This window comes from Indicator indicator (genome assembly GCF_027791375.1).
Source record: "Indicator indicator isolate 239-I01 chromosome Z unlocalized genomic scaffold, UM_Iind_1.1 iindZ_random_scaffold_50, whole genome shotgun sequence".
Classification (NCBI taxonomy): domain Eukaryota; kingdom Metazoa; phylum Chordata; class Aves; order Piciformes; family Indicatoridae; genus Indicator; species Indicator indicator.
Genome location: NW_026539140.1, coordinates 226,820 through 242,299, shown reverse-complemented (window position 1 = coordinate 242,299; position 15,480 = coordinate 226,820). Strand labels below are relative to the sequence as shown.

General features: G+C 36.4%; 1 protein-coding gene across 1 annotated transcript in view; it reads left to right on the top strand.

The window, feature by feature from the left end:
• The window catches only part of CNTNAP3 (contactin associated protein family member 3), a 330,271-nt gene that overhangs the window by 203,518 nt on the left and 111,273 nt on the right, over positions 1-15,480 (top strand). Inside the window, exons 5-8 of the mRNA XM_054398343.1 lie at positions 8,432-8,635; positions 8,809-8,993; positions 10,854-10,997; positions 13,298-13,559. Of these exons, the coding sequence (XP_054254318.1) occupies positions 8,432-8,635; positions 8,809-8,993; positions 10,854-10,997; positions 13,298-13,559 (795 nt within the window). The remainder of the gene's footprint in view (positions 1-8,431; positions 8,636-8,808; positions 8,994-10,853; positions 10,998-13,297; positions 13,560-15,480) is intronic.

The window sequence follows — 15,480 nt, the reverse complement described above, 5'->3', positions numbered from 1 at the left end:
TATTTTTTCAGCTTCTATGTTTAGTCACCTAGGGACTTCATCCAGTAGTGGACTCGGCAGTGCTAGGTTAGTGGTTTGACTCAACCTTGGAGGTCTTTTCCAACATTAATAATTCTACGATTCTAAGCAATACTTTACACAGCTGATCTTTTCCAAATGATCTCCTTATATCTCTCTTCTATATCCATCCATTAGTATCTGACTTTAAACTGAACATCAATAAAACACTTCCCTGTACTTTCATCTTACACTTTGTAAAATAAGTGAAAGACAGTGAACTAAGAATATTTACAATTTTATCCTGGCTGCAGGATGTTAGGTCACCTCAGAAATTAGGCAAACTGCCTCATCCCAGAGATGCCAGCAGAGGGGTGTGAGAAGCTAAAAACACACAGAATTCCTATGTGATATCTGCCTGGCAACATGAATTACAATTTCTAGAACAATCCAATTACACTTATGTAACTGGGAAATGTAGTCAATATCAACTTACCCTTTATCATTCCAAATACCAGGACTAGTAAAATTTAAAACTGATAGCTTTATTCTTCCCAGTTGAGAATATTTCCATCTGAATATCCCACCTGAAAGCTTTGCTTCTCTCCAGTCCTTTACCTAAAGTATTTGACAGTATTTAATCCCTTAATCAAAGTCATGCTCTCAAAATTTCCAAACTGAAGAGCTCTCTTTTGTACATCCCTAAAATCTATATTTTGATTATCTATACTTGCTACTGTAATTTTCCCTTTCACACCTTATAAGGTATCTTACAGCTCTCTTTTATGCTACTCATATTTCTACACTGATAATGTAAAATCTATAAATCTAAAGCACAAAAAGATAGCAGTGTCCATATTGCAAAAGATACTAAAACGCATAGAATAAGCACCTACACAGTTAAAATATTTCATATGTGGTTAGTTACTTCTTTTGTGGAATATTATGTATATTTTTCTATATTTTATTTATTCGGTACAGGATTGTACAGATAACGTATGGGGGAAAAATTAGTGGTAACTGTCTACTAATATTAGGCTAAATTTAAAAGAAATACTTTATCCATTTTCCACTGTAATGTATTATAAGAAGAACATGATATTATTAAAAACAGAGAAAATATTTTTTAAGCTGGTGAAGATTTTGCCTATGTTAATGGACATAGGAGTTTCTGAAATGCTTATTTTTTTTCTATATATGCATGCTTCGATACCAAATTAATTGCAGACTGTTTATCATCTCTTTATCTTGAACATCCACAATTACTGTGTGTTTTTAGTAGTTCAATTCACTGGTTAATGCTGAAATAAAACCACATCCTAAAATAGACTAAGTAATTTCAATGATTAATGCTCCCTCTTCAGTCTTTTCCTCCGTTTATTAGACATGTGTAGGATGTATTGTTACAGAAATTATGCCTGGCTGTTTCTGAACTGATCTTCCAGATCCTCTACCACTGTTAAATGTGTTGAGGATTCCTGAACAGACTGAACAAAATCAATTGCACAGTTATATTAGTCACCCAGTTCTTGACTTGGATAATGAACTTTGGAGGGCTTGACTTGAATGATTGCTAAAACCTCACTCTAAATGTGTTTGATTATAAACAAAAATAATTTTTGTTTTGTTTTTCCCAGCAGTTTTGTTTAAAGTAATATGTGATTCATGACTTAGATAGTTTTTCTAAGCAATGTGCATCTTTTCAGGTTTGCTTACCCAAAAGTGGAAATGGCCAGAGAACATTTGTATCATTTTAATATGACTGTTCAGGAATAACGATATGTAAAATCAATAAAAACTGTCAAATAATTTGTTTTGGTTTAATCTTGTCTTCTCATAGAGCATTAGTATTAATCGCAGATAATTTAACAAAAATTTTAAAAAATTTCCAAATATATTGCTACTGAAACATGCTCAGATCACTAGAACTCTTGATCCTCTAGTGTATGAGAACTTCCATTTTCTCAGAGGCATTTGATCACTTTCCAAGGTATTTTCACAGTAGACTGGCAGATTTAGCTCACATTAAGTTGTGAAAGGCACATTGTGAAAACAAAAGATGAGTGTTCACAAAGAAAATCAGCCTTTTTTATTTTCCTTTTTTATAAGAGTGGAGAAGAGAAAATCCATGGAGGCTGTTCAAGTCCAGGACCATTAGAATTTAAGAGTAGCTGGTAAATATTTAAAAAAAAAAAAAAAAAGAAAGAAAATATTAGAGCAACTTGAATGTTTCAGCTCATTCTTTCTGTCCTGCTAATCTGCACAATTTTCAATTTATTTGTAGCATTAACACATAGATGGTGAAGACAAAAAGTGTCAGAGAAATGTTACAAGAATGTTGATTAACATATGCAGCCCATTCATAATCTTCATTTATGCATGCTTATTTTCAAAATTTGGACAGACTAGGTTTTGCTTCCTTCTTAGGAGCTAGTGTTGCAGAACAGTGAAAGGGATTTTGGAGAACAGTGATAAGTTTGGCTTACGCTCTTGTCTTGGTAAATAACAAGAGTTGCTCCCGATCAAAAATCTGTCATTATTGCTACCTACTAAGACTATGGTTGGTTGGTTGATTTGATAAGTACATAACAACATGTAAGATCTATTGTCTAAGTTTATATTGAAGCTATTAAACTTTATGTTAATTATTTAAATTTAGCATTGATTACTGCATTTACTTTCCCTTTCCCTGTAAAACATTGTCATAGAAAGTAGATTTCACTGGAGCACTGCCATGGAGCTGTAACATGATACCTACCTTTTAGCATAGTCATGAGAAGTGTGAATGTGAATAAGTCAGAAAGCACACATTCATAATGAAATAATGATAATTCATCAGTATTACTCTTCATAGGTAAAGCTTAGGTGTTTATTATTCCATCAAATATGCCATCAAAGAGGTCAAGGGAAGTGATTCTCCTCTACTCCAGTTTTATGAGACCTCAGAATACTGCATCTGGCTCTGAGATCCTCAGCACAAGAAGGACACGGACCTGATATATTAGGTCCAGATGAGGACCATAGAAGTGGCCAGAGGGCTGGAACACCTCTCCTAGGAAGAAAGGCTGAGAGAGTTAGGCTTGTTTAGCCTGGAGAAGTCTCTGGGAAGACTTTGTAGTGGTCTTTCAATACTCAAAAGAAGATAATAAGGAAGATAGAAGATTATTTCAGGCCTGACTGGTGCTTCTAGACTGAAAGAGGATACTTTAAAATAAAAACAAAGGAAGAGTTGTTGGTTTGAGGGGGGGGGGGGTGTTTTTGTTTGTATGTTGGGTTTTTTTTTGGTTTGGGTTTGGGTTTTTTTTTGTGTGTTTGTTTGTCTTTAATGATGAGACACTGAAACAAATTCCCATGAGAACTTGGGGATGTCCCCTTATTGGAAGCGTTCAAGGTCATCTTAGATGGGACTTGAGCAACCTGATCTAGCAAGTAATGGCCCTGCCCATTGGAACTAGATGATCTTTTAAGAATCCCTTCAGATCCAAACTATTGTATGATTCTGTGCTATGAAGATGTCTTTTTAGGTGTCTCCCTCACTCAACCCATTGAATGTATTAGAAGTCCCTCTGCCTGTCTGTCTGACCTCCATTCTAGAGAGATCCGCTTTTTGCTAGCAGTGTGGATCCAAGATATTGTAGATAGACATCTGAGTCTTCAGATTACCTCCCTCTGCTGCTCTTCTATTTGGGAGCCAACAGTACTGCCAAGGGAAACCTTGTGTGTACCAAAATGGCTACATTCCTCCAGGGGTGAGGGGCAAAGATGTTAAGCCTTAGATAGCATTCTCCTTCTTCCTGATAATAGAAGAGGAATGCTTGAAAAGACCGGATGGATTCTTAGGATCAAAAACAACTGCATAGCATAGCAGTTGTTTTGCATCGATTATTCAATTAATTAATTACTCTTTGAATATTGGGAGTATTAGGGACAGAATCTATCTTATTATGTTGTTGATGCCAAAGCATCAACCTGGTGAGGAGACCTCTAGACTAAGAATGATGGGTGAGGGAAATGATGGACCAAAATAAAGTGTGGAAGTGGGGGACTGGTTTATAAAAATAAAAAACCAAAGTCTACACAGCAGTGTGACTAGGAGAGACCATGGAAACATCAAAATATCTCAAGTGAAAACACACAAATAGGGAGATGTTGTTATGAAGGCAATGTGAGGGAATTTCTCATAGTTTTTCTGAGAAATCAGTACAAGTGGATGCCTTTCTAAACTGCCTGAGTATTATGCACACCACAGGAATCACACAGAAGAAATCAAGGTTTTCATTTATTTAAACTACTACATCTCCTCACAACCACAGTGACAGGGTGGGATATCACACAATTGGAAGAAGCCTTAGGTTCACAGGCCTTGGTCTCTACTGGAGACTTTAATTACCCTGATATTTGCTGATGGGGTATCAGGGCATAAGCAATCTAGGAATGTTCTCTACATCTTTGATGATGACTTCCCAATACAGGTGATCATGGAACTGTCAGGATGATCACATTGGATTTGTGTCTGGGGGCTTTTTGGTGAAGTGGGGGACTATCGTGAAAGCAGCCTATGCCCAGAATTATGCCCCAAATGTTGTCAAAATGTGTTCCAGCATGTTTTGCTCACATGCCCCTCTTCCTCCTCCTTCTGCAGTGGGTGCTCAACCCAGAGCTGAGTAAACAAAGGACCAGGCATCACCAAGGTGGGGTAAACAACCCAACCTGCCTTTTTGGGGGTAAACACAATCATGCATCCACCTTGTGGGATGCTTGTGCTTTTTCCATGTTTGGGCATAGTTCTAGCCACATGCTTTGTTATTGGCTAAAAGCACTTACCAAGGTTGACTATTGGCTAAATCTAAGCCTCAAGCATATTATACATATTCCCCAAATTGTAAAAAACTTGTTCTTTGCTTAAGCTCTTTGCTATTACGCTCTTTTGGACTGTTCTGGTCTTTGTACTTGTTCTGGTCTCGTCTATGTGCTCTGCCTTTGTTTGCAGTCCGGAGAGAAGCTTCCTACCTGGGAAGTGCCAGCGTGCCTCAGTTTACCCAGAAGCCTACAAAGAGTCCTTCACAAGCTGCTCTGCAGCTATAGCCAGCCAGACTTGTGGGCCAAAGGCTCCATGTGCTGGCTTGCAAAGCAAGAACCACACTGAGCCATATCTTGTGTGCCAGTTGCTGAGTTGCGGGAGAAGGAGCCACCACCTGCCACTCCACAGCCCTGTAGGTCAAAGCTGACAGGGCAATTCAGAGCACCATGCTCTGCTGGGACCACCTGCAAGTGCCCCACACAGCTTCACAAAGGACTGCCCCTTAACTCTAGAAACTGGAAAGCAGTTGCCGAAGGAATTGCTGCTCTCTCACTTTTGAGCTGAGCCAGGGGAAAGCTGCTTCACTACGTGCTGCGCCCCCCGCTTCCCCTCCCCCACTCTACAGCAGCCTTGGAAGGGGAACTGCCCCCCCCAGAATGCCCTGCTGACTTTGCAGAGCACAGAGCCGAGGGAGCCACTCGAGAGAGACCGTCGAGGTGAATCTGCCCGTCAGCAGAAGTCTATGCCGTCGGCAGAAATCTATGCCGCAACCCCGCAGCCGGGGGAGAAAGATGCTTCCATGCATCCAGAAGGGACCACCCCTGAGAGCCAGCATCCGATCCCTGCAAGCCCCTGAGCTTTCACAGTGACCAGATATGGCACCATGAGATCCCTGCAAGCCTCAGAGCCTCGACAGCAGCCACCGCAGCCCCAGCTGAGTCCCTGCCGATTCTCTTAGCCTTGGCAGCCAGTGTAGCAGTAGCTTAGCAACCTGCATAGCAACATGTTCAACACCAGTTACAGTTCAGTTTGAAATCGCCACGCTTTAGTTTGCATGGTATTCTAACCTATGGTTTATAAGCAGCACCCTGGTAATGCCTGGAGCCATAATTCGTGATCGTAAATTGATTTAATTCTCTGAAAGGTTCCTTTGATTCTTTGTGTCTGATGCATTGTCTTTCTAGCTCTTCAGAAGCTGCAAGCGTCTTGTTTAGTTGCCATCTGTTGGACAAGAGGCGGAATTGCACCCTCGGTTCTATAGTAGAATAACTCACTGTATTTTTCTAATTTGGCTCAAAAATATTGTATTGTGCCAGTTTACGGGATATACTCCATGACCGTGCACTAGGATCTGCATATAAATATTGTTTAAAGAGTATTAATAATTTTATATTAATAAATAATAAAAATTATTTTTTTCATAATTCATAAAATGATAACATTCATTACATAGGCTACTGACATGGGTCCCTCAGCTGCAAGTCAGACCTGCCTCTACCTAAGTCTGAGCCAATCAGGCTGAACTGCTGATTGAAAGATTTGTGATCAATGGTGCAAGTCAAGCTAAGTCTATTCACCTGTGGTGTATTCCTTGGTGTATACTTGTTTTAAAGATGCTAACATCTTTATTACTGACCTGGATGACAATGTACATTCAGCAAGTTTGAAGCCTATAAAAATATGGGGAACTAAGTGAGCCGGTGGAGTGGTATTATGTCATTTAGATGGATCCAGTCATGCTGGAGAAGTAGGCTTTACACGTATTTCAAGATGTTTAAGAAAGGGAAGGACTTGCACCTGTGAAGGAAAAGTCCCTAGGAGGTTTTTTCAGTACACACTATGGGGGCTGACTGTGCTTTGAAGAAAGAGATCTGAGGATTCTGGTAAACACCAAGTTGCCCACAAGCTGGCAATATGCCCTTGTAACACAGAAAGCCAAGAGCATCCTGGGCTATTTTAGAAAAAGTGTTGCCAGCGGGTCCATTCTATTCAGCCGTGGTAATGTGATTTGTCTAAATTACTGAGTCTAGTTTTGGAATAGCTACTACAAGAAAGACACGGTCATAGAGGAACAAATTAAACAAAAGGGCACAAATATGATTAACGGACAGGAGTGCCTGCCATTTGAGGAGAGATTCAGAGAGACGGGACTGGAAAACAGAAAGCTCAGAGAGAAGCTTAGCTGTGCGTATTAACATCTGATTGGAGAACGTAGAGGAGACAGAGACAGGATGTTTTCGGTGGTGCCAAATAAAAGGACAAGAGCTGGGCATGAACTGAAATACTGTGAGAATGGTTGAACATGGTTCAGAGAGGTGTAGTGTCTCTCCCTAGAAATACTCAAAACTTGACTAAACATAGCCCTAGAAAACCTGCTGGAGCTGATCTCTTTTGAGTGGGTAAATTGGACAGGATGATCTTCAGATATGCGTGGCAATCTCAAACATTCTGTGATTCTGTGATACTAAAAAAAAGTGATGATACAAAGTCCTGTATTTCAATATCAAAAGTGGAATACAGGTTAATTAAAGTCATAATTTGTTTACGATGCCTGTTAAAAGAAAAAAAAAAAAAGCACCAAAAATCAACCAACCAAACAAAATCCTTCTGACAGAGAGAACTAGACCATGTTCAGAGCTGACAAGTTGTCAGTTTAGAATATTTTTTGGCTTTGTTTTTTTTCTTTTTTTCCAAGAATAGTATGCCACAATATTATTTTGAACTACTGTACAATATCCAGATTGATTTTAATAGTGGCATAAATCTACAGGCTGCATGAAAGCCCTGAAAAGCAGTTAAGTGTAATGAACATGATTTTTCTTTTCTTTATTTTGTTGACTGGAATCAATTGAAGATAAATTAATAGAGATTTTTATCCTAAGAGTACAATAAGCACAGAAATGGTCAAAGTACTTCATGGCTCCAGGGGAAGTAAGACCCTTCCATCATTGCTGCAGTAATAGCTGCAATAACTGGTAGGCTGAGAGTTGGGTTTGTTCAGCCTAGAGAAGAGAAGCCTTCAGGGAGCCCTTAGATCTCCCAGGATTTGAAAGGGGCTTCAGGAGAGCTGGAGAGGATCTTCTGATAAAACCATGGAGTGACATTATGGGGGGTAATGTCTTCAGACTGGAGGAAGCTGGATTTGGATAAGACATGAGGATGACACAGGACATGAGGGTGGTGAGGCACTGGCATATGTTGCCCACAGAAGTTGGGGAGGCTCTGGCAGTGTTCAAAGCCAGGTTGGATGGAGCCTTGAGCAACCTGGTCTGGTAGGAGGTACCCCTGCCCAAGGCAGGGGTCCTGGAACTAGGTGATCTTTAACATCATTTCCAGCCAAAACCAGCCTACAATTCTGTGATTCTGTGATTCTATGATCATATGACATTAATTCTAGTTTGAAATAGAAGTCAGATCTCTTCTACTCAACTCACTTTACTGTTTAGTGATAGCATCATCATTAAAGCAGGACAGTCAACATTTGGGGAAAGACAGGAATAGCAGAAACAAGGTACAATTTACTGGGCACAGGTGGATCTAGGAATGCTAATGGTGAGACTTATATTGAAGTAACAAACAACTGTTTATTTTAGACATAGCACTATACATTATCTTTCATTTCCTTGCTTCTAGGGTCCGAGGTGGTTGGCTTTGATGGGAAAAGTTGTCTAATTTACACATTTAATCAAAAACTCATGAGTGCACTGAAAGATGTGATTTCTCTGGAGTTTAAGACAGTGCAAAGTGATGGAATTCTTCTCCACAGAGAAGGACAAAATGGAGACCATATCACCCTGGAATTAATTAAAGGGAAGCTGTCCTTACTCATTAATTTAGGTAACCAGCTACAGCTCATAAACTCTAATATAGTTATTAGGTATTGTTTGACTGAATCTCTTTTTGATTTGTTAAGTGGATTGTAATATATTGAGTATAATAAATGAGCAATATATATTTGAACAATTATATATTTTAACTGAATTAATAGTTTCTATTTTTCTTCTTTCAAGGTGATACTAAAACTCACCCTTCTAATGCTCAAGTTAATATTACACTGGGCAGCCTTTTGGATGATCAGCACTGGCATTCTGTTCTCATTGAGCACTTTAACAATCAAGTAAACTTTACAGTGGATAAACACACTCATCACTTTCACACAAAAGGAGAGTTCAATTCTTTGGATCTTGATTATGAGGTGTGAAAATTACATTTCCTTTTTTACATTTATTGACTTTGTTATGTAAATGCAGTGAAACAAGCAAAGGAGACTTTGAAGAAGTTTGTAGTGATTAAGACTTCAGGATTTTTCTGTCTCTTAAAAGAATGAATTGAAGGGGGGAGGAAAAAAAAGAAAAGTGTCACGTGAAAAAAAGTACTAATGCTCCATTTGACTTGCAACTTAAAATTTTCAAATGACTGTATTTTTCATCTCCTTATGTTAGTATCTTTGTTTCAGTAGTGCAGTGAATGTGATAAATAGTACATAACTATAAGGAATTAGCTCCAACTCAAAGTTATGATTTGATGCCTTGATGAAAATTAGAATAAATCAACAAAAAAAAATTTTTAATTTCCTGCTAAATCTAGCAAATGTACTGTGAAAAAAAAAATCTTGCTTAACAAATGCTAGATTAATGAAAAAAGAGTAGACATAATTTGCCATGTCAAATTCTGACCTACAGTTAAAAATACCATCGTTTCACAATTTTAATGTGATGACTGGCTGCTTTACATTTGCCCCTCTCCTGTTTGTTAGATGAGACAATGAGTGATGGAACAGAATACCTGGAACCCACAGTTCTAAATTACTTTATTTTACTTATTGAAATTTTTTCAGCATTTTAGAGGAGGGTTTCCTGTTGTTTCATATCTTCATGATCCCATTTCAAAAATGTCATCCATAAGATTAAAATCATGATACTACTTAACACTTCTGAATATAAGACACAATACCAAGGTTGTAGAATCATACAAAACCCAAACCAAACCAAACCAAAAAAGCCAAATAAATCTTAGTTTTAACTGATTGGCAAATAAACTTACTATACTAATTCAACTAACATTGTAAATTGACTTTTCCTTTCTTTGACACAGTGAAATTTGACATATGTACTACCCATACAAATTCAAAAGGAAGGTCTAAAAACTTCCCCAAAAGTATGAAGCACTATGTTTAGAATTACTAGAATTTAATTTCTGACTATAAGAATGTCTCTGTTTCATAACTTAACAAAAATTATATTTTTTTTTCCTCTCCAAAAAAATTATTTTAAATATTATTTTAAATATTAGGGGAAAATTCAAAATTAATAGATAAATAGATTAAACTGGCTTTTTCTACAATATCAACCAGAATGCATAGAAAGGGGTGAGTGCAGGAGATATCTTAAACTGACATCCTATTTCTGATAGGTGGAAACAGACCAGGTCAGTCCTGTGACAATACTTTATTAAAATAAGCTACTGCTTTGATACAGTCACTGTCTCAGAGACTTATTAGAACAGAGTGATTTTTTTTATTTAATATCTTTCTATGGATTTTTATTTTTCATTAAATCTTCCAATCCCTTTCTGAACCCAAGCAAACCTACAGTATTACATCAAGGAGCTGCATAGAATAAACATTTTTAGAGAGAACAAGTGTCTCCTTTCATTTGTTTTGAATTCACACCAGAATAATTTAATATACTCTTATTCTTTGTTATGGTAGTTGTGATTTGCACACAGCAGAGAAGTCAGTTTCATGTACTGGTTCTTGTCTTCCTTGGTTTTGTGGCTCTAAAGGACTCTGAACACCAATAAGCAACTGTTAAGAAGCACCCCGAGGAGGAATAAAAGGCCAACATTTCAGAAAATTTTAATGCATACACATGACTTGATGTAGCCTCATTTTTGTTAGCCTGTTTGTTTAATACATAGATTTAATACAAAGACATAGCTAAAAAATAGAAGATTCCTTATTGCCCGGTCTTTGACTTCTGCTCTTACACTATCGGCAACTTATTTCCTTAGAAAATTACTTAATAGTATCATTGATTTCTCTTCTCTTTCTAAGCTCAGCTTTGGAGGGATCCCAGTGCCTGGAAAATCAGGGGCATTATCACGCAGGAACTTTCATGGGTGTTTTGAAAATATTTATTATAATGGAGTGAACATTATTGACCTGGCCAGGAGGCATAAATCTCAGATCTACTTTGTGGTAAGATATTCATAGTTAAGAAAGAATAAATAAGTGAAATAGAGAAAAGAAAAAAATCTCAGTCACCTTCATATGCAACATTTTAATGTAAAATTTTAATGAAATCTATATTGTTTAATGAAAGATAAATCAAGATCACCTAATTTGGCTATTGCATATTTGCTGCAATACAGACTCATCCAATAGACAATGTGGGATGTATTTTATTCTTCTGCTATTTAGCTGATGTTTACCTACACATGATATCTCGTTTGTGTGGTATCTCCTATTGTGCATATACAAAAATCTAGTGAGTAGTACAAGATATATCTGAAGTCATCAAAGCTCTGGCTTTGACTTCTATGGATGTACATATGCAACACATTTAAAAAGACTTCTGTTATTAAGGGTGCTGATTCACTCTGTTTTCTGCAGACCACTATAATTTTTGCAGATGAGTTCTGTTTGTTAATTTATATTGTCCTGAAGAGCTGCAGTTTAGGTTAATATGTTTAACATAGTTATTGTAACATGGTCAAGAGTAGTGTTAGATAAATCCCTATTACTGACAGAAATGTTTCCTGCAGTGAATCAACTTTCTTCAGTATTACAGAATTTTTTCTAAAAACTTCACTAATGCCTTTTTTTCCTTCCCAAGAGGACAAGAGCTTTTGCATATTTTCTTTTGTTTAGCAGCAAGAAATGTAGAAATATGATGGAAACAATCAGTTCAAATTAATTAACAAAATATAAAATCCTTTCATCTAAACTTTTTGGTTTTGATTTCAGTTCAGAGTATGAACAATCAAATTTAGTCCTCTGTTCCAAAAAACTAGATGACAGGTGTCTCTTCTTATGTGAAGCTCATATGAAATATTCCAAAACTCACCAAACTGATGCCTCTGTATAATATCCCGTCTAAGATGTTGATGGATGCTGAGGAGAGAGCAGTTACAGAAGGTTCCATGTGGACTAGTGAAAAGGGAAGTCTGAAATTATAGTCGTAGAAAATTTCATCATCTTCATGATTTAAATGTTTGTGCTACTTTCAGATCTATATAGGAAACATTTTATAATATAATGTGCCAAAAAGTATTTATGTTACCATAGAATCTTAACTAACCACTTTGCTGGTCTGGTACAGTATTAGGTAGATGTTCAGAAAACATGGAGGGGGAATCTGCACATGTTAAGCTTATAACTTTTTGCAAGATTTATTAATCTGATGACTGTCTTTTCACTGTAAATCAGTTCAGCTGACTACTAATTTCTCTGCAGTTAAGTTCATAAGACAGAGTTTTTATTTATTTATATATTTTCCTTGAAGAAAATGAAAACAGGCAAACTTTAATGTCTTGCCATGCCAGAGGCTAGTGAGTATTATTGTTAAGTTGTTTTTCTTTTAGCTTTTTACAATAATGTCAATGTTTTATGCATGTTAAAAAGATGAAAAGCTCTTTCTGTTGAACTGACATTAAATATACTTTAAATTTTAAAGACAGTTATAGTTCAAACTGTATAAAATTCTTAGAGTGCATATATTTCAAATGGTGTCAGCCTGTCAAAGTGCATATTGTATCACTATTATGAGTCATAAAATATTAATTATTTCTGATACTAGATGTAAATAGTGTATTATTCTCATTCCAATCTTATCTGTATCAATATAACCACTGATACAGATTAAGCTGAGAACTTGTCAATTAATTGACCTGCGAGTTTGTTTATACATTTAAGTAAGAACCAGGGATTTCAGAGGCAGGCAGGCACAAAATAAACACTAAGTGTCAAAATACAACTCATGATCTGGTCCATATGGGCCTGCTTGAAAATATGTTTTCTTCTGATTTATGAAGTATGTGTTTCACATTTGTAAGTAGTATGCATTCATGCGTGGGATTTTCTTTGACAAATACTTGAGCTAGTGTGCACCTCTAGTTGCACTGATTCAGAAATGTTGCTCCTTGGTCTGGCAAAATGTTTTTCTTTTGAATTTAATGCAATCAATAACCACACTCAACATTTTTCTCTGCAAATATTTGTACCAAACTTTGCATTCAGTACCATTTAACTTGAAATTCAGAAATTTGCCGATTCTCTAATACTTCCTGAGGCTGAGCCAAAACAGAAACAAATCAGGTCTGTTTAAATCACTCATAATTTAGGATCTTACCTCACTTGTTCAAAGGACCTTGCAAGTCTTTTGTCAGGCAGATATGTCTGTTTTGGTAAAACAACTTGGTAAACATTTTATAAACTAGTGATCGCACATATTCATACTTGATTTTTGGACTAACCATACTTGTTTCATTTCTTTCTAGGGCAATGCATCCTTCTCATGTTTAGAGCCACAGATGGTTCCTGTTACATTTCTGAGCTCCAGTAGTTATCTGGCACTTCCAGGCACATCAGGGCAAGGTGAAATATTCATGAGTTTCCAGTTTCGTACCTGGAACAAGGAGGGACTTCTATTATCTAGTAAACTTCACCAAGCTTCAGAAGGTTTCCTCTTATATCTGAATGATGGGAAAATTAAAATCAGTCTTCACAAGCCAGGAAAAATACTGAGTAACATCACTGCAGGTAACAGAAATGAGGAAACTATCCAAGATTCTTATGCATAAAATATAGAGTAATGTAATTTAATTAGTACCTACATTATTGACTTAGTTTTATAACTAGTCTGTGTGTAACTACACTTTCCTTCTGTGATTTTAATCACAGATGTTTCTAAGTACTTTTTTTCTTTTCTGACAAATATGTATTTATGTGCTTTTGCCCATGATTATAAAGAGATTACTTGCAATATAGGATGTAAAGTTGAAGTTTTGTCTTTACATACATATTGTATGTAAAGTTCACGTTTATAATATGGGAAATCTGGGGTATCTAAATTTTTCAGTCCTGAAATGTAAAGAGTATAGCTACGTATTCTATCTAATCCATTAAGATGTTTTTCAACAGTTGTCAGTGCCCTCAAAAGGCATCAAGTAACTAGTTTTTCCATAAAGTTATATTGTGTTATTTTCTAGAGGTCTCAGTTACAGAGCTGTTCATTAAATTTGGACAGTGAATGTCCAGTACCAGGATGTGTTCCAGAAAGTTGGGGCAAAAGAAATTGAGAACTTAAGATATAATAATTGAGATATAAAAGGTCAATTTTGTAGTTATTCACTGAACTGAATCTAGATCATATATTTATGTCAGAGTGCACTGCTAGGCAGCCCTCAGAGTGGAGATACGATTTCCAGGTTGTATATTCTCTAGTCGTCTTCTTATACATAAGGACAAGAGGATGAGACAAATATAGTAAGATACAGTCATGTTAAAAATTACTCAGCTGGGATTCTGAGAACCAGCTCTCATCTTTCATTCAGTTTAGGAGTGAAGAGGAATTTCCTTCATTCATGAAGTATGAGAGCAGTAGGGAAGCAAAAAGATCTCAATTTTCCACAACTTTCTAAAAAACTGTGATAATACCTTCATCTAGTAGCACTTCATCAGCAATATAAAGTGCTATGACACTCCATGCATCACAGCAGCCTCAGAGTTTCTCATCCTCTGTGTAAGAAAATTGAATGTTATTTCTTTCCTGTGGAAGGTTAAAACGACCATTGCAGAATGAATTCTCAGAAAGGGAAAACAGGGTTAAAGATATTAGGCAGATAAATGGGATTCAAAAGAATTTATGAATATGAGGAAATGAGGTTGATATTGGAATGGTTCATGTATGCATAAAAAAGATAACCAGAAACTACTAGTTGGAGGAATATGCCATAGAAGTAATGGTTAATTTGTCTGCAGAAAACACAATGATATCAAAGACATCGGTTGATTATATAATTATTGTGAATGGTACACAATTGAATGTTATATATTTCGTATTCAGAAAGACAAACATTACCAGTGAAAAAGAACCCAAATTAGTTACAGCAATATAATGTGTGAATTAAATTAATAGGTGAATAACGAGTAGAAAAACTTTGGTTTTACATTGGTACTTAGAAAATAATGCGTGAATGTGTGAATAATTTAATTTTTTATGGAGTATATTTATTAGAGTGATGGGAACCAAGCCAAAAGCATCTTCCAGGGAATTTTCACAGTCAGAATATAGAGAGCTTAATGATACTGCTTAGTGCTAGTTTGGCTTGAGCAATAACAAGTACAGTAAGTAAACTAAGGAGTTACTGAAATAAATTAAAAAAAAAAATCTTAACAATTATACTCCCTAAATCTGTCTATACCCCCCAAATCTGGGAAAATTTTCACACACACACACAACTCAGGTGCTTGGCAGTTTAAGGCAAAGAGAGCAAAGCAGAGCAAAGAAACAGCCACAGGATTTGAAGATGAGGCCTCCTTAGTGGTAGCTCTGTGATTGATTCTTTATATAATTTCTTCATATGAAATGAAACTACCTTTGAAGGTGAAAAAAAAAGAAGAAAAAGTAAAAAGAAAAATTAAATATAATCTGAAGCTCATTATGTCTCTACAAGTGTGT